At 51.6% G+C, this 19,936-nt stretch overlaps 1 protein-coding gene across 2 annotated transcripts in view; it reads right to left on the reverse strand.

Moving 5' to 3' along the window:
- Positions 1–19,936, reverse strand: part of RIN3 (Ras and Rab interactor 3) — a 123,008-nt gene that overhangs the window by 71,531 nt on the left and 31,541 nt on the right. For both annotated transcript variants that reach the window (XM_049612278.1, XM_049612277.1), the window contains exon 2: positions 11,769–11,973. In XM_049612278.1, coding sequence (XP_049468235.1) covers positions 11,769–11,921 — 153 coding nt within the window. In that variant the 5' untranslated portion in view covers positions 11,922–11,973. The remainder of the gene's footprint in view (positions 1–11,768; positions 11,974–19,936) is intronic.

Genomic DNA, 19,936 nt, shown 5'->3' on the forward strand with positions numbered 1-19,936 from the left:
CCGTATTGGAAGCCGCGGAGATATTGCACAGGGAAGCACCCAGTGGGACAGTCGGGTCTCCACAGATGCTCACTAAGGATTCATTCTCCATTTGCACCACCCCCCCTCCCCACCAGCTGGGTTTTGGTTTTCTGTCTCCCGGTCTTGGGCTCCACCTAGAACTGAGGGTGAGTCTGCCACACGTGTTTACTGTGCAAAGGAACCAGGAGGTGCTTCCCTGAGAGCGTGGTTCAGTCGACGGTGAGGAGCCAGAAGCTGAAACCGCGGCTGACGTCTGTGCTCTGTGCCACGTTCGTCCCTTACATTTGGCCTCACTCGTTCTCCCCACAGCCCTGTGAAGTAGGTACTGTTGCCATCCTCTTTGACGGGTGAAGACTCGGGCTACAGAGAGGAAAAACAAACCCAAGGCCACGCAGACGGGAAGGGCAGGAGGAAGACGCAGACCAAGGCGTCACCAGGAGCGGCTCACTTATTTATAGCCCTCCTGCCTGTGTCATCTGCTTTTTGAGGGGCAGGGGCGTGGGCAGGGGTGGAAAGTCCCCCAGGCTGGACTCTGACAAGTCCCCAGTTCTGAATGCCCAACACCCACCGTTTCTGCATGGCCACAAAGCCTCACATGGCACTTCCCTCTACCATGGCCAAGTCCTGGGGCTCTTATCCGAAAAGCCAAGGTAAGGCACTGGGGAAAGTTGGGGGGGTGGGCGGTGCACAGAGAGGCTGCGGGCTAGTGGGGCCATGAGGGAGGGGGGCACTGACAGGGGGCTGCCTGGGCTACTGTCCTTTGGACAGTGTTCTGTGTTCCCCTTTGGGGGGGTTTAGCTGCTCAGCTAGTCAAAGGGTCCCTCCTGGGAAATAGCCACAGACCGCACTCCAGACACAGTGTCGCTGTGCAGCCAAGTGAGGACAGGCACGATAATGCATGTTATAATATTCTAAATAACCATAGTGACTCCTGCAAGCATTCTAGGTTATGGTGAGTCTCCTATGCTTAGACTCGGCAGAGTCCGGCCAAAGTCAGCGCCGGGAGGAAGACCATCTGTGCGAGCTGTGAACCCCTCACCCCCAGCCTCACGACTGGTGACCACGACTTCTACTCTAAGGAGGTATCGCCCACGATGGTTGCTGCAGGTGAGTACGTAGGAGGCCGCAGTGCTGGATGGGCCCCTCAGAGCTCGTTCTCCCACACCTTTGGGGGGTCCTGTATGCAAATTCTCCAAGCCCCCTTCACTTCTCGTTCTGCCCCCGCTGCGGCTAGCTTTTTAGAGATACAGTGGGACCCAGAACCCAGCTCTGCTACTCACTAGCTGTTGGATCCACGGGCAAGTTCCTTTCCTCTTCTGAGCATGAGAATGATAACATCCACCTTTCGGGGCTGCCGTGAGAATTGCTGATGACGTACATAAAACACCTGACACCCGGTGTGCACTTAATAAATAAATAGTGCTAATAATCTTTATTATTATAGTAGACTGCTACCATTTACTGAGCACTAAACCACATGCTAAGGTTGTTACAGGCATAATCTCATATGGTAAATAAATAAATATTTGAGGGGTGCCTGGGTGGCTCAGTTGGTTAAGCATCTGACTCTTAATCTTGGCTCACATCATGATCTCTTGGTTCATGAGATCCAGTCCTGCATCAGGCTCTGCACTGACAGTGCGGAGCCTGCTTGGGATTCTCTCCTTCCCCACCTCTCTCTCTGCCCCTCCCCTGCTCGTGCACTCCCCTCCCCCTCTCAAAATAAATAAATAAACTTTAAAAAACATGAGTTATTAGTAAGATGATTATTATGTATCTTTTTCCAAAGGGAGATATAGGAATAAGGACGCAAAGACTGTTCCCCTGCATGGGGGATTAAAAGTGGCCACAAATTCTTTGCAGCTTCTCTCATCAAACTCCCCCACACCTGGAAGGGTAGCCTTGGGGCTTGCTTGGACCAAAAGAACGCAGCAGATGGGAACTCTGGAGTTCCGAGCCTAGGCTTTGAGGAGGCAGGTCAGCTTCCGTGTTGACCCTTTTGGACCATGGGTGTCACGTAAGGACATCTGAGTGAGTCCGCTGGAGTCACGCGGCCCAGCCAGCAGCCCACCCCCAAGGGCCAGACAGGTGAGTGAGCCCGTGTCAGGCCAGCCAGACCCAGCCCAGCTGCCAGCTGACTGCGGCTGCGTGGCCGAGCCCGGGTGAGACCAGCCGCGGTGCTCAGCAGAACCCAGCCCGGATCGCTAACCCACAGAACTGTGAGCAAATCAAACGGTGACCATTTTAGGCCACCGAAATTTCAAGTGATTTGTCATGCAACAGTAGGTAATGATACAGCCATCCGGGGTATGGACTTGGGCCTCATCCTTTGGGAACCCCCTCCTCTCTTCTTTCTGTGAGGAGCCATGGAGGGGCCCCCGAGCTCTCTGGAGGCAGGGGTGGGGGGATATTTGAAGGCCAGGAACATGCCCAGATCCCCACTCTCCAGCCAAAGAAACGAAGACCCAGCAATGCAAAAAGACCTCCTGAGGTCACATCAGTCGTTAGTGGCAGAGCCAGGATGAGAATGCGAGGCCAGTGACCTTCAGGCCACGGTTGTGACCACTACAGTACACGTCCTCCAACGCCACCAACCCACGTTGTCAACCGAGCATGCGTCCTATGCCAGGCACCAGGCTACAGGTTTTAGGTACCTTGCAGGAACTCCCTCCCTAGGGTCTGGAGTATTTTACCCATTGTGCAGATGAGAAAAGTATGGGGGCAGGACCAGCAGAAAGAGAGAGAGAAAGGGGAACGTTCAGAGCGTTGGGCTTTGGGGCCCTTCCACGTACAACTTCAGCCTGCAGCTCTAGGGCCAGATAACTCTGAGTTCCGTTCTTAGCTCAGCCACTCCGAGCTGTGTGGTCCCTCCGGGGCTGCCTCTTCCTCTGGAAAATGGGATCATGATAGTTCCTGCTGGTGACAGTCGCTAGGAGTTAGCTCCCCGAGAACTAATCTCTTCCCTTTCTTGCTAACCAACCCCAATTCTGACCTGGGTGCAACGGATCCTGCCTCAGGAGATGAATCATGTTTGGTCAAAGCCAATCATGGTTCTTCTGCTCCTTTCTACCATTCATCCCCTTTCCCAACCTCCCTTGCAGTTAGGGGTGACCAAAAAGGCATCTAAAAAATATTTGTTCCCTGGCAAAAAGACTGAGTCTAGGAGAAGAAAGCCGTTTGCCTGTGACCACCTGCCTTTGAATGGGTGAGATGGCTGGAGCTGCAGCTGCCCTTTTGTAACTATGAGGTGACAAATCTGAGGACACAAAGCCAACACCTTGAAGATGGGGGAACAGAAAGGTGGAAAGACCCTGGGTTCTAAGGACATCGGTTAGCTGCTAAACTAACCCTGGGCCCCAACTTCCACATTCCTCATTAGACAAACAGTCATAGCTTTATGGCTCAAGTTACCACAGGCTGGGTTTGCTGTTACTTGAAGCCAAAAGCATGCCTGGCTGACGCAGTACCTCAAGTGATTATCAGAAGAACTGCACAGGTGCCTTCCGGAGAATGCCTGCTACATAATAAGCTCTCAGTATTTGGTGCCTCCCTTCCCCAGGGACCCTCTACCTGCCTCCGAGCCCTGAGGGCAAATGGCACAGAAACCCCTACTGTACAGAGGTAGCATTCCTATCTCCACTGTTTGTGAATGGCTCCTTGAGTCAGAAAGGAAGCATGTGAGGCCCCAGGCACTCGCAGCGAGGCCGGGTCCAGATGTCAGGCCTCAGCCCAGAGACAAGGATAAGCTCAGGGTGGGCAGTGAGGGAACAGGAGGTGACAGGTCCAGACTTCTTTGTCCACCTGCAGCAAACCTGTGCCTGTGGGCTGCCCGGGGTCATAACGAGTGCAACAGTTCACAGTCTTGCCCTCTGTACCATCCACCGCCACTCCTGAGTCTTCCCCCGTTAACCAGGCCACCAACAAACCTTGCTGTGTCCCAGCGTCCTCACTCAACCTCTCTCCTCTGTGGGAACAAGTACAGTTTGGTGCCCCGTTGGGCCGACATCTGAATCAGCCCACTCCTTCTGTGCCCTCTTCCCAACCCCCCCCCCCCACCCCTGTCTTAAAAAGTGTTTATTTATTTAGAGAACCAGCGGGGGGCGGGGGCAGAGAGCCATGGGGACAGAGGATGTGAAGCAGGCTCTGAGCTGTCAGCACAGAGCCCGACACGGGGGTCGAACCCATGAAGTGTGAGATCATGACCTGAGCCGAAGTCCGAGGCTCAACGGACGGAGCCACTTAGGCATCCCAGGGGGTCCAATTTTCTCTAAAGAGCTAGGGTTCTCCCGTCCCCACGCCCAAAGCAACAGTGGGGTAGTGGTCAGAGCACTGGGCTGCAAGGCAGGACACTGGGTGTCCCTCCTAGTTCCGACCCTGGTTTGCTGTGTCCTCTGGCAAGTCACTTCCCCCCTCTGAGCTGGCTTTTCCAGTCTAGGGAGGGCCAGGGGGTGGGAGGGTCCCACAACTCCTTCCTTCCAGAAGATTCTCTCCCAGCATCAGTGCCCTGGGGGCTTGCCCAGATCCTGACAGGCTTGCACAGGGCGTTTCACGGGTAAATGCCTGCAGTCCACGAGGCTGCAACAGACGGCTGTAGGAGCCTCCTCCTGTCTACCCTTAGCCAGTGTGGGTTTTTGGAAAGCCCAACTGATTTCAGTAACAGCTGGACAGAATATGCTTCGGGAGAGAACTATGCAGTCACTGCAGGCCCTTCCTCCTCTCCAAATAACTATATACAAACCCAAAGCCCAAGACACAATAATGATTTTATTTTTATGATCCATTTTTGGCCTGGACAATCCAGAGCTGTCTGCTTTTCTACTTCTGTTATTTTAGGACTCTTTTCCCATTGCTTGGGGAAATTTTCCAATCATGCCCATCCGAGCAGTAACAGAAGTGGCTGGTCCTTCCCAGAGGCCACAAACTCAGGGGCTGCCATGGCTCTAGAGGCCACTCTGGACACATGACCCACGTTTCCCGTTACTGATAATGAAGCGGTGGCAAGGCATGGAGTGGATGGAGTTTCTCAATCCTGGCTGCACATCAGAACCACCTAGGAGCTGTTAAAATACGTTGGTGCCTGAGCCCTTACTCCAGACCAAAAAAAAAAAAAAAAAAAAAATCCGCATTTCTGGGAATGAGGCCGAGACATTGTATTTTTTTTTTAAGTTTATTCATTTTTGAGAGACAGAGAGACAGAGCATGAGCCGGGGAGGGGTAGAGAGAGAGGGAGACACAGAATCCGAAGCAGGCTCCAGGCTCCAAGCTGTCAGCACAGAGCCCCTACGTGGGGCTCGAACTCACAAACTGCGAGATCATGACCTGAGCTGAAGTCGGACGCTCAACTGACTGCACCACCCAGGCGCCCCGAGACATTGTATTTTTTTAAAGCCTTTGAAGGCAGTCAGTTGGTGGCTTCCAATCGCACTTGACCATTTAGCAGCTATTACGCAGGGCAGGCTCCTTACCATGGGCGTTGGGTTTCCTCAGGTGTAAAATAGAAAGCCCGCCCCCTGTTCTGCAGGGCTGTTGGAAAGATGACAGATGGTGTGTGGCACACAGTAGGTCTGCCCTAAGTGTTGACTGTGCCTTCCTTCCTGGCCCCAGCACCCCGAAGGGGCAAGAGAGGGGCTTCCCTGATGCTTTTGCCGAACTAATCTTTTTAAGTTTTTTAATTTATTTTGAGAGAGTGCGTGAGCAGGGGAGGGGCAGAGGGAGAGGGAGAAAGACAATCCCAAGCAGCCTCTATGCTATCAGCACCAAGCTGGATACAGGGAATGATCTCACAGTTCATGAGATTATGACCTGAGCTGAAGTCAAGAGTCAGATGCTTAACCGGCTGAGCCACCCAGGCACCCAACCCCTTGCCAAACTCACCTTGAACGGAATGGGTATTCCTTGACTCACACCTGGGGAAGGTGCCTTGAACCACCTGTGTGGCTGGTCTGTATCACAACTAGGCTGCTGCAACAATTGAGCTAAACCCCCACCACAAAAGCAATCTTACAAGAGATTTCTTTCATTAAAAGCTATCTTCTGTCCTCCAAGCAATGATACTCCAGTAGCAATAAACAAACATAACACCCCGATCTTGCTTTCTAATATTATTTTCTAATGAAAGGAACCAGGGCTTCTTGGAGAAATGGCTGATTCCAGGACTGGGGCAAGCAATATACACGTGCTGCGCCTGGGTGGCTCAGTTGGTTAAGTGTCTGACTTCAGCTCAGGTCATGATTTCACCGCTGATGAGTTCAAGTCCCGCATCGGGCTCTGTGCTGACAGCTCAGAGCCTGGAAACCTGCTTCAGATTCTGTGTCTCCAGCTCTCTCTGCCCTTCCCCTGTTCATGCTGTCTCTCAAAAGTAAATAAACATTTAAAAAATTAAAAAAAAAAAAGAAATATACAAGAAACATGCAGTCAGAAAGTAAGGAAGTGCTCCAAAGACCACACACACACACACACACACACACACACACACACACACGCAGGCAATGATGGGCGTATGTCAAAGGGACTCAGGAGGCAACTGAAAGAGCTCCCGATGGCCAAAGTTGGAACAATCTGAGCAACAAAATAATTAAAATAGTATTGGATTATAACCCAAAGCATTGAAATCAATATCCATGAGTCCATATTGATACAACTAAATGACTGAATGCTCGGTTGGTTAAGCGTCTGACTTCGGCTCAGGTTATGATCTCACAGCCTGTGGGTTCGGGCCCCGCATGGAGCTCTGTGCTGACGGCTCAGAGCCTGGAGCCTGTTTCAGATTCTGTGTGTGTGTGTCTCTCTCTCTCTGCCTCTACCCCGCTCATGCTCTGTCTCTGTCAAAAATAAATAAACATTAAAAAATAAAAAAATAAATGAATAAATAAATGGAGAGGACACAAAAAAGATCTTGTGCAGAAGAGCTCCAAATAATTGACGTAGGTAGTAAGGATTCCCCACTCCCTGAGGGTGGGCCGTATGCACAGGGGCTTCCTGCCAAGATGGGCAGTACAGAAGGGGGAAACAGTTAACTTTGCCAAGGGGAAACCTGAGCACAACCTCAGCCAGGTGAGCAAGGTCAATATTAACAGTGAGTGGTAAGTCATGTTGATAGTAGGTGCCTTTGACATGATGTGATGAGAACAGCCCCATAACGCTAGTCTAACCATCAGATAAATCCCAACCGAGGGCCCTCCTACAGAATACCTTAAAATACCTGTATCCCTCAACACTGTCAAGGCCATCGAAAAACAAAGAAGGCTTGAGAAACTGTCACAGTCAAGACCAGCCTGAGAAGACACGGCGACTAAATGTAATGCAGTGCCCTGGAGGAGATCCTGGGACAGAAAATGGACACTGGGAACAAGCTGTGGGCTTTAGTTAACATGAATGTATCGATATTGTTTCATTAATTGTGACAAATGTATCCTACTAACGTTAGATGTTAACTATAGCAGAAACTGGGTGAGGAGTATTTGGGAGCTCCCTATACTATCTTTGCAACTGTTTTGCAAATCTCAAATTTCCAAAATAAATGTGTTTTTTTGTTTTTGTTTTTGTTTTTGTTTTTTTAAAACACAACAGTGTTTGGGTGCAGATGGAATAAAGGTGGCTTTTCGATTGCCTGGTTTCTGGATACACACAAATAAAAAATGGGCCAGTATGTTCCCAACACCTTATCAGAGAAGCAGGCTGCAGGGAGGAGAGACAGGGAGGGGTGGAGGGGGTGGGTCGTGGTCAAGGTCACAGAGATACTGGTGTGGCGGCAAGGGGGCAGGATGCCCAGTCTCTTGACCATTCGCATGGACAGGAGGAAGTACCCTCCACATCAGGAAGGGTGGGTCCAGGCCATCTCTGGAGACCCTTCTCTCTCCCACAGCCTGGAAGTCACCTGCAGTGGCTGCAGCTTTAAAAACGAAGAAAGCAACACTCTAGCTGAGTTTCAGGCCATCGTGTGGGATGAAGGTACCCAGCGAAGGGCCTTCGATGAAGGTCGCACCATGCAGATTCTGTGCTCACCAGTCGTGTGGCCTCAGGCAAGCGAGTGAACCTCTCGTGCCTTTGTTTCCTCATCTGGAAATGGGGACACTAGTAACACTTACTACCTGATAGAAATCACCGTGAGAATGGATCAGGTTGTGCAAAGAGCAACTCTGGGGAAAACTCTGGGTAAAAGTTGGCCCATCGTTGTTATCAGAGTGTGAGCTTAGGGCTTGGCTTCTGCTTGAAAATATAGAAGAGGAAGAGTCCGGGGTAAAGGCAGAGGGCAGGGAAGCCGGCAGAAGGTGCATCTGCTCTAATTGTGTTGTTCTCAGGGCTGGCCCTGCTCCTGCGGCCTCCGAGGGGCAGCGAGCGGGAACCGAGCGAGGGCCTGGCTGACCTCCTTTAGGGCAGTTGCCTTCTGTCTCAATGTTAGCTATGGTCTTACTCCCAGGATCTGATTCAGGCCTCTGGGCGTGGGGTCACTTTAGGACCTAGCCCTGGAGAAGCTTTCTATTTGCTAGACTCAGCCCCCGGATCATAGGTCCATCGCCGTGTGCCCCAGCCCAGCTCATGCCGACCTCTGGGGCTCAGCCTGTACGGTTCTCACACCCACCAACTCTCCAATGAACCTCTCAGCTCCCCCCATCTCAGTCCTGCCCATCCGTGCCACATGACCCAGCGCAGCATCTGCCTCCTCCAGGAAGTCTGCCCACATCACTCCAGAGCTCAGCACCGCTTTCTGGCCAGGGTCAGGTCTTCTCATACCCGGGGCAGACAGGAGGTGCTGGAACATGAATCCTCACCTCCACAGCCTTGAACCAACGGTTCTCAGGGGTTGGTAGACAACAACTGCTTTCTCGTCCCTCGAGAGTGGGGGGATGACCTTGAGATGTGGGATGACCTTGAGATGCGTGCTCTACACTGGCTCCCAGAGTGCTCCCGCAAAGATCACTCCTCTTTGCCCAGAGGTAACTTGCATGATCACATACATACCTTTTATCAGCTGCCTCCCTTCCCTTCCCTTCCCTTCCCTGTCTTACTTCCCCTGCTGGTGCTCCCTGGGGTCACCTTCCAAATAAACATCTTGAACTCAAATCCTCATCTCGGGGTCTGCTTCGAGGGAAGCCCAAACTAGAAATGTTCCTCTTAGCCTCAGTTTCATCATCTGTCAACTGGGGATAATAGCAGAGTCAGCCCCACAGAATTATCACAAGGATTCAATGAGACGACATCATATAGTACTTGACGTTAATGCCAATACAGGGCCTGGCATCAGTAAGCATTCTTCACATAGAACCACTGTTGTTGTTGTGAGTTGGGGTTATCTTAAAGTTTTTGAAGCGAGGGCTGAACCCTTTGGGGGCAGAGCAGTCAAGACCTCGGCCCAGCCCAGCCGGCCCTGGAGACGCACCTGCCTTCTCCTGGGAAGGGTCCTTACTGTGCTATCCGCCCACATCTACACCCACGCCCGGGCACACCTCTCCCAGTGACCAAGAAAGCTCCAGAAAATGGCCATCCCTCAGCATCAAAACATTGCACTTGGGGCTGTTTTTGAGCTGCATCGCCTCCGGGAAGGGTGGGAAGCTAATCCCCTCAGAACCTAATAGAGAAGAGTCGGGGCTCCTGGGTGGCTCAGTTGGTTAAGCGTGCCATGATCTCACAGTGGCATGAGTTTGAGCCCCGCGTTGGGCTCTGTGCTGACAGCTCGGAGCCTGGAGCCTGCTTCGGTTTCTGTGTCTCCCTCTCTCTCTGCCCCTCCCCAGCTCTCTCTCTCTCTCTCAAAAATAAATAAACACTAAAAAAAAAAAAAAAAAAAAAAAAAAGAACCTAATAGGGAAGAGGATGTTTCTCAGGGCCTGGGGCCTGGATACATTGACTGGGACACTCACTGGCCTGAGCCCCCAACTCCGTTTTTCCACACGGTTTTATCATCCACTCTGAAGCCGTCAGTTATTTCCAAACAGAAAACTTTATGGTGGGGAAGGACGACACAACAGACCTTGTTTTCTCGAGCACGACAGTCTCACAGCCTGCCCTTCGAGCTCCCTCCCTGCTCATCCCCCCAGAGGGATCTACAGACTCCCAGGCTGCCCCTGGTGCTGCGGTGGGACTCGCCTGGCCCGCGGGGCACCTGCCACCATACCCAGAGGAGGCCTCCCTTGAGCTGGAAAGGATCCTGCTGGGCTGTCGGGCCTCACTCCCTAAGAGTGAGGGTCCCCACGCCCTAGGGCAGGGGCACCTGTGACAAAGGGAAGTTGGGACGTGGCTGGAAGCCCCTAAGTTCCGGTAATCCCGAAACTGCGGACTTGATGGATTCTATCTAGTCCAAGGTGAATGAGTCCACTAATCAACCAAGCCCCGTGTATTCGGGAGCTTGGACCATCCCCTGGACACAGCGCACGTAGACTGCACACTGCATCGACGCTGAACCCCAGAGGAGTGCTCAGCGGCCGAAAGGCATGATTCCACCTGCACGTGCGTGTATCAGACAGCACAGCAGCAGCCAGACTGCCTGGGTTCAGCTCGGGCCCTTGCTCACTGAGTCATCTGGGGGAGGTCACTCAACTTCTTTGCCTGCCGCTTACCTCCTCTGTGAAATGGGCATAACTGTAATGCTTACCTCAGAGGGCTGCTGTGAGCCCAAAGAGTGATGATTCACAGACAGACCTGGGACTAGTGCCTGGGACTCAGTAAGTACCTGATGAATCCTGGCCGCAATCAACATGGGGCTCTGCGTAAAGGATGCCTGGAGGGACGCACTTAGAGCAAAAGAGGCTTCTACAGCAGACTGGAGGTTGCCGGGGGCAGGGGCGGAGGTGGGGGTGGGGGGACTGGATGCAGGGCTTCACGTTGGGGCCAGGAAATGTCTGGCAGATGTCTGACAGGACCGGTGCTGGGACAACACTGTGAACGTACTAAATGGTGCCCTTGACAATGGTTAATTTTCTGTTTTGGGAATTTCACCTCGATAAAAAAGAAAACCGAAAAAAAGACTCCTGGGGAGTGGAGTAGAGGCTGAAAGAGAATAGATGGCAAAAACTTTGAGAAGACTCTACACTTTACTTTGTCACGTCTGTCCAGTTTGATTTTTTTTTTTTACAGTGAATACATATGCCTATCACTTTTATAATTAAACAAATTTTTTTTTTTTAAAGGAAGTGGCATGGAACAGAAAATGCGTGGGGTGGTGGTCGGTAGCATTTGATGAGCTCTGATTCACTATCTACGGATCTTTCTTCCCCTGCAATGCCCCTATCACCTAGAGCAAAGCACTTTAATTGATGGTCCCATTTCAAAGTGAGAGAAAGGGAGGCTCACTCAACTCACAGAGCCTGACTCAAGAGCTTTTGCCTCCATCACACACAGCCCCCTAATTCTCATATGTCAAATAAAGGGGTGTAAAATGATTTCTCAGGTCCCTCCAGCTCTGATATCCTCTGGTACCCTCTGGTCCCAGATGCCTGGTCCTGTCCACAATCCCGTCTCCTAATATTGAAGGCATTCCCTTTCTTCTCCAAGTATCAACACAGGTGCACGAATGCCCAGAACAGCCTATGCCAGCCACACAGTTCCCTGCTCTCCAGCAGGGACACCAGACCTCCCGCCAGTCTCTCGCTCCTGAGTTTGAGGAAAAGACACCCCAGTCGAAAAGCTGATAAACCCAAGAAAGGAATGTAGATGGGTGGTTGTGCAGAGGCCAGCTGCTTGGGTGGGAGCCCAGGCAGCTCCTTGTGGCTGTGCCCGCCCACCCATCACAAGGTGAAGAGACCCCAACTCACCCCAGGCGCCTCCCGCTGCAGGATCCTGGCTGCCTCCACCTGGCCCAGACCCAGCTGCAGCCACACCGGGCACGTTTTGATGAGCTTCTCCAGGACGCTGATACCCCGCCGTGGAAGGCAGTTCTTCGGGGTGACCGGCAGACAGGGCCCCATGCCACCTTCCTCCTCTTCTTCCTCTCCTTGTTTGCCAACATCTGGAATAGGACTGAGAACAGAATCAAATGATCAGCCCATCCTGCAGCCAGCCCAGGGACTGGTGTGCAACAAACGGGGATTCAGTTCAATGGGTCAGTTATTCATCCAGCATCTGTGAAGCCAGGAGTCCTTTGGGAATTAAAAGATAAACCATGATCTTCCCCTTAGGGTGCTTACAATAAAATGGGTTGGATACGCACAGAAACAAGCAGCGGAAGCATTGGGATGAACATAACAGAAGCACAGTGTAACAGAAGTAGCTAATTCCAACCCAGGATGGCTTCAGGGAAACACAGCGGGCATTGGAGCAGAGCTCTGAAGAGAATTTTTAAAACTGTTATTATTTTTATTATTACTATTTTTTGTACCTCTCTCTAGAGGGTGCAAGTGAGCCAGGGGCAGAGAGAGAGAGAGAGAGAGAGAGAGAATCCCACAAGGGTCAGAGAGAGAGAGAGAGGGAGGGAGGGTGGGAGAGAGAGAGAGAGAGAGAGAGAGAGAGAAGTGGGGCTCTTTCACAAAGCGGGGCTGGTGTTTTACCTGAAGGCGGTCTTGTGCTCACCTGAAGCATGGCTCAAGCTCACCTGATGTGGGACTTGAACTCACAAACTGTGAGATCATGACCTGACTCGGTCAGATGCTTTAAGGGCTGAGCCACCCAGGTGCCCCTTTTATTATTTTTTAGTTTATTTGTTTATTTTGAGAGAGAGAGAGAGAGAGAGAGAGAGAGAGAGAGAGAGAGAGAAGAGAGGGAGAGAGAGAATCCCAAGCAGGCTCTGCACTGTGGGTGTGGAGTTTGATGTGGGGTTCAAACTCACAGACCAAACTCACAAGCCAAAACCAAGAGTTGGACCCTTAACCGACTGAGCCACCCAGGAGCCCCTTAAAAACTTTTAAATTGAGGGGCGCCTGGGTGGCTCAGTCGGTTGAGCAGCCGACTTCGGCTCAGGTCACGATCTCGCGGTCCGTGAGGTCGAGCCTCACGTCAGGCTCTGTGCTGACAGCTCAGAGCCTGGAGCCTGCTTCGGATTCTGTGTCTCCCTCTCTCTGACCCTCCCCCATTCATGCTCTGTCTCTCTCTGTCTCAAAAATAAATAAAAACATTAAAAAAAAAATTTAAAAAAAATTGCTCATTGATAATATTTTATGTTGATGACACGTTGAAATAATAGTTTGAGTGTATTTGGTTAAAGAAAACATTATTAAAATTAATTTCACCTGTTCCTTTCTACTTTTTTTAAAGTTTATTTATTTATTTTGGTGGGGGTGGAGGGGTGGAGAGAGGGAGACAGAGAATTCCAAGCAGATTCCACACTGTCAGTGCACGGCCCGATGCGGGGCTCAAACCCATGAACCACAAGATCATGACCTGAGCCAAAGTCGGATGCTTAACTGAGGTGAGCCACCCAGGCGTCCCTCCTTCTATTTTCTTAATGTGGCTACGAGAAAATTTAAAACTTCATTTGTGGCTTGCATTATAGTTCTATTGCTCTGATACAGACATTTCCAGAAGGCTCCCTTACATCCCTCCCAGTCAACACTCTCTGCTCCCCCAGGGTGAGGATGTGATAGGTCAGGGAGGGGGAAGGAGGCCTATCACAGGCCTAAGAAAGAGCAAAACCAAAGTAGAAGTCCAGTTTAAGAGACCTCAGGCCCTCCCCCAAATGCTCACTCCACCGGAACCCCTGCACACACAGAGTTTTGATTTTGAGGAACTAAATCTCTCGGTGTATCTGCAGGGATGGGAACCCTTATTACCTAGGAAGCTGTGGCTGGTGCCCCCCTTTTGCCTGTGTCCCTGACTAGCGGGTGCTAGTAAGGAGACCCCCTGTGGAGGGACCAGGCCAGGATGAACCCCGTTACAGGCACAGAAAAGTGGAACCAGGTGGTGGGGGAGAGGGGGTCAGAGGGCAGCAAGACCCAAAAGTCCTGATGAGGGAACGGCATCTCCTAAAGGGAAGAGCAGAGTCCTGGCAGGTCTTAGGTTGGAGGGAGGCTGGGAGTGCTGGACCAAATAGGTCCGGCAGCGCTGTGTTGTTTAAGCAGCCGGGTTTTGCAGAGACTCGGCTAGGGGGGGTGTGTGGTGAGCCAACGTGGGTGTGTGCTAAAATTCCCTCCTGACGCCCCCACTCCCAAATCCCTGGAGAAGCCCTCCGTCTCAGGGATGCTGGATGTGCAGGCACGGATACTTGTGGATTTCCCCTCCGGGTCCACGCAGAGAAGTGTGCCTGGTCATCAGGGCAACAGGAGTGGGCCGGGAGGGGCCGTAGGGCCGCCCTATGGATGTCCACAGGCCGTGGGGCTGGGGCCCAGTGGGCCTCATTTGGAGTTCAAGTCCAGGGAGGCCCAGCCGATACTGACGTAACCTCTTCCCAGGCCCTGAAGGATGAGGGTGGTCACAGCAGCTCCTCTGGGACAGAAGTGAGAAGGGTGGAGGCCAGAATTACCCAGAAAAGGGCCTGTTCATTTGCTCTAACCCCTCCCCCCACTTGGAAACACAAAACTATCTTCTGGAACCAAAAGTCTTCCTGATCATCTTTAAACCTCCTTACTTGGCCCGGGGCCTCCCCCAGGGGCAGGTTAGGGTTCTAATGGCAGCTGGGGGCCAGAGCTCTAACTTCCTCTCTGCCCCCAGCTAGGCTTAGGCCTTGAAACGTCCTTTCCCTCAGAGTCTGTTTTCTTATCTGTGCAATGGGCAGGGGGTGGCCCGGAATATTCCTCCACTTACTGGGTGGCCTGAGGCGGGGCCTGGGCTTTGGGGACAAAGGTCCTCATTTTGTCCTATGGAACCAAAGCCATGATCAAACAAACAGGCTCTGTGAGAAAGGAGGGGGTCTGTCTTGTATTCACTTGTACCGTGAACAGTCTCTGAGGGTCTGCAAGCTCCAGATGTTGTTCCAGGCACTGGGTTAGAGCAGAGAAAACAAAACCAAACGAAAACAACAAACCTCATGTCTAGGAGAGGGGCCAGGTGACAGACAAGGTGAACGAGTGACCTAGAGTGTGTCAGGTCGTGCTGAGCTGCACCGAGGACGCAGATGTCTGGGGAAGGGCGAAGGCCTTTGAGCAATCTGACCCGGAAGCCTGGGGGCTGGCAGGTGCAGGGGTGGGGATGCGGGGGGAGGAGGAGGGGAGGTCGGAGGGGGCAGGGTGGGGGTCCCTGTAAGATTCTGGAGCCACTGGCAGAGGTGGCTCTAAATCCATATATATGAACACCTTCCCTGGGCTTCTGATTAGCAGCTAGCCCACTGCCACGCAAGCTTCCTCAGCAAGAAATGGGCCCTCTATGACCTCATGGGGCCCACGGGGCCTCATGGGGTGGCTTCTGGGCCCATGGAGAGTCTTCAAGGATCCACAGAGATGAAGCTGTTCCCTGCCCCCAGCTCCCTGGGAGTCCCACCTGCATCCCGAGGACAGGGTGACCAAGGAGAAACTGCCCAGCCTCCAATGTCATGGGCACTGTGCCGCCTCTCCCTTGTGATCACATCCCTTCCAGCTCTAAAACCTTCAATGGCTCCCACCGCCTGAAGGATCCAATCCAGTCCCCTAATATTGAAGGCATTCTCTTTCTGAGCCCTGCCCCCTGCAAACTCCCCTACAAAGGGCTGCCCTCCATCAGCTCAGCAGAACCCGAGCTTCCTCACCCTGCTCTGTCCACCTGCAATTCCTTCGGGTTCCCTGTTACTCCCTCCCAACATTTTCTCCAACGGGCAGCCAAAAGTTTAGTGGATTGGACCAGAAAGCAAGAACCACACGAGGAAAGATGGATAAATTACACATACCAAAATTTACACACGTGTCCACGTTTTCGTGAAGAAAACGAATACTCAAACCATAGGCTCAAAGAAGATATCTGCAAAGCATACACCTAACAGAGAACAACCAAGTCGATGTTAAAAACGGACACAAGATTTGAAAATACCTCAAAGAAGAAGGCATATGAATGGCTAGTAAGCCGGTGAAAGACTGACCAACATCATTAGTCATTAGGGAAATGCAAATCAAAACCACAATGAGATGCCGCGACACAACCACCAGAATGGCTAAAATTAAGAAGACTGACGTCACAAATTGGTGAAGATGGGAAGTAATCAGAACCGTCGCATGTTATTGGAAGGAATGTGAGTTGGTACAACCACTTTGGAAAAAGGCCGGTTTTTTGTTTTTTTTATTTTTCCTTTTAAGAGAGCATGAGTGGGGGAGAAGGGCAGAGGGAGAGAAAGAGACAATCTTAAGTAGGCTCCATGCCCAACACAAAGCTCGACAAAGGCTTGATCCCGTGACCCCGGGATCATGACCTGAGCCTAAATCAAGAGTCGGACGCTCAACTGACTGAGTCACCCAGGCGCCCCGAAAAAGGCAGGTTTTTTGTGTGTTTTTAATAAGTCTAAACAGACACCTACCATCTGGCCAGCCATCCCACCCAAGAGAAATAAAATATGTCCACACAAAGACCTGGACATGAATATTCATGGCAGCTTTCCTCACAATAGCCTGACACTAGTCCAGGGGTCCATCAATGGCAGAATGAACAACAGACAGTGAGTGGTATCTCACTGTCTATCTCACAACAGACTAGGAAGTGCTGATCCATAGAACCACGTGGATGAATCTCAAAAACATACTGAGTGAAAGAAACCAAATGCAGAAAAATATACATACTGTCTGAACCCATTTGTATGAAGTCCAAGGGGTATACGAAGATATGTGTATTTACGTTGCATCGTATGTAAATTTTACCCCAAAACGATACAAAAGCACCATCAGTGAATACTGAACTCGAGCTAATGATACGTATGCTAATATATCCAGGGGTGCCCGAAACTTTCTTTGAAATGGTTTAAAAAGTAAGGTGGATTCACAGGATGATAGAGGGATAGATGGGGGTGTAATAAAGTAAATATACAAAAACATTAAGGGTATGTGGTGGGTATATGGGTGTTAACTGAAAAATTCTTTCAACTCTTCTGCAAGTTTAAAATCTCTTAGGGGCACCTGGGTGGCTCAGCCGGTAAGCGTCCGACTCTCGGTTTTGGCTCAGGTCATGATCTCATGGTTCTTGAGTTTGAGCCCTACGTTGGGCTCTGCACTCACAGTGGGGAGCCTGCTGGGGATTCTCTCTCTCTCCCTCTGTCTGACCCTCCCTCACTTTATCTCTCTCTCTCTCTCTCTCTCTCAAAATACATAAACTTAAAATAAAATAAAATATTTTATAGTAAACTACTGGGGATAAAGTTTTCCCCATCCCTTGAGACCCATTGAGAAGAAGCCTTTCTGTTGAACTAGAAGCCCTGGGTTTGAATCCAGGCTGTGTGACCTCTGGCCAGTTACATTACTTCTCCGGGCTTCAGTTTAAGCATCTATAAAAAGGTAGTAATAACCCTTACATAAAAGGGTTATTACGAAAATTTGGTGAGACAGAGGTCTGCCGGGTGCTTAGCACAACTCAGCAGATGTTAACTATTGTTTTTCTATCACTCCAACCCTCCAGCTGGGTTCTTGTCACTACAATTCTTCCCCTTTGTAGTCTTGATTTTAGGATTTAGCACATTTGATTAGAGTGACTGGGGTAGACATCTGTGTGCTGCACTTGGCTTGTAACCTAGACAACACCTGGCCCCAGGGGTAACCCACAAGTTCCAGCACCGTGTGGCTCAGCGACGGCCCCTGGCAGTAGGAGCTGATGTGGCCAGGCTGCTCAATACCAGTCATCACAGCAGTGAAACCAAATCCGACACGGTCTCAGCTCTGGGTATTTCCACCTTCGCTATTGTGCTTGAGCCCCACAGCCCAGCCCCAAGCTCCATCACTGGCGCTGGCATTCTGCGGTCGCAAGTAGGCGCTCAGAGCGCCCAAATGACCCCAAACCCAAAGTCAGCAGGGATTCGAGGATCAGAGGGTCCGGCCCCGCAGGCCTTCTTTGGCCTGGTCAGAGCAGATGCCCTTGTGAGCTCGTTCCTTCGGGGCTCTGGTGCTTTCGTGACTCGGAGCAAGGCCCAAAGCTCCCAGCCTTGGCTCGCTCCTTCTCTGCTGGCAGAGCAGGTGACCCCGACACCCACGTCCTCCCCCTCAGCGGCCAAACTCCAGCAGAAGGCCCTGCAAAGGCAGCCAGAGGAACCTTTGGGTAACGAGCGGCACTGTTAGCGAAAAGTAAGGAGCCTCAGAAACTTTAATGTTTTAATTTATATTTGAAAGAGACACAGAGCTTGAGCAGGGGAGGGGCAGAGAGAGAGAGAGGGAGACACAGAATCTGAGGCAGGCTCCAGGCCCTGAGCTGTCAGCACAGAGCCTGATGTGGGGCTCGAACCCATGAGCAGTGGGACATGACCTGAGCTGAAGTCGGACGCTTAACCGACTGAGTCATCCAGGCGCCCCGAGGCTCAGAAACTTGAGAGCAACTCCACCGGAAAGAGCAATTGTTCACGACCTGTTTCCTTCGGCTCACTGGTGGGGGGCTCCAGTCAGGGCCTGCTGTCCAAGGACACCAGGCTGCCAGCCCAGAGGCAGTGTGCTCTGACACCCGAGGAGACCCTCACCCTGCACAGCATGGACACAGCAATCTGGTGTATTTGGGGGACTTTCTCACCAGCTTCCCTGACGGAGGGGTGAACTGGCATGTCCTCGTCTCCCTGGTCTGGTTTCTATGTCCCTGTCACGGGCCTATGAACCTGGCTTTGGAGAGCAAAGCTCTGCTCGGGGTGGACAGGCTGCCCCAGCGTGGGGTCAGGGCAGTGAGGGTGATGGCTTGGGGTGTGGGGCCTGGCTCGATGCTGCCTGTTTGGAAGGAAGAAATGGAAGGTGCCCAGCTCATGAGTGCCCCAGGCCCAGGGAGGCAGTTCAGAAAGTTCAGCGATGCCTCACTGTGCAGAGAGCTGAGGCTCCCTTGTGCAGGCTCAGCCAGCACTCAAGTGGAATGGGGGATCGAAGGAGAGGTTCCACCCATGATCCCAACCCCAAGAAGCTTCAAGATCAAGGGGGTCTACTGGGATGCAGAAGCCTGGTCCCTGCCCTCACAGGCTCTCAGGTCTGTGGGTGTGCCCCAGCGACGGATATTATGGGATGGCCAGATAACTGTACAAGGTGCATGGGCACGAAGATGGCATGGAGGGGGGTGGATGGGAGGCGGCCCTGGTAATGCCAATCAGGGCAGTAGCCCGCCTGTTTGGTGTACAAGTAGCCCCCAGCACAACCATGTGTGGGTGTGCTCTGAGTACTCTACACAAGCCCTTAACTTGGGCATCCTCGTACCTACACACCTGGGCTGCACTGTGCCCCCCAACATGGTACGTCCAAATTTTAGCCCCTTGTACCTTAGAATGTGAACTTGTTTAGAAAAAGGATCTTGTAGATGTAATTAAGTTAGGGATGAGATCATCCTGGGTTGAGGACGGGCCCTAAATCCAGCGGGAGGTGCTCTTACAAGAACAGGGAAAGCCCGCGAAGAGACCCTGGAAAGTCACGTGAAGGCAGAGGAAGTCCCCAAGCCCAGGAGCACCGCGGGCTGAGGGGGCCACCACTAGAAGCTAGGAGAGAGGCATGGAAGGGATTCTCCCCCAGGGCCTACAGATGGAACCAGTTCTGCAGATACAATGCTGGCCTCCAGAATTGTGAGAGAATAAGCTTCTGTTGTTTCAAGCTGCAAAGTTTTCAAAAGCTGCCACGGTCCTGGGAAATCGATACTCGACACCTAACAGTCCCAAGTCAAGATGAGGACACTGAGGCACAGAGAGGTTAAATAGCTTACCCAAGGTCACACAGCCAATACGCGGCAGAGCTGGGATTCAAACCCAGGCAGTGTGGCTCTAGAGTTTGTACTTAAAAGTACTACACTATTCTAGCTCTTGAAGGAATTTAAAAAATTTCCCATGTATTTGTGTCTTTGTCATACACGGCAAAGGAGGTTAGATAATGTTGTTATATCATCTGGAATGTATACAAACATACACAGAGACATATAAAAATGTACACAGAAATAA

This window comes from Panthera uncia, assembly GCF_023721935.1.
Source record: "Panthera uncia isolate 11264 chromosome B3 unlocalized genomic scaffold, Puncia_PCG_1.0 HiC_scaffold_1, whole genome shotgun sequence".
Classification (NCBI taxonomy): Eukaryota; Metazoa; Chordata; class Mammalia; order Carnivora; family Felidae; genus Panthera; species Panthera uncia.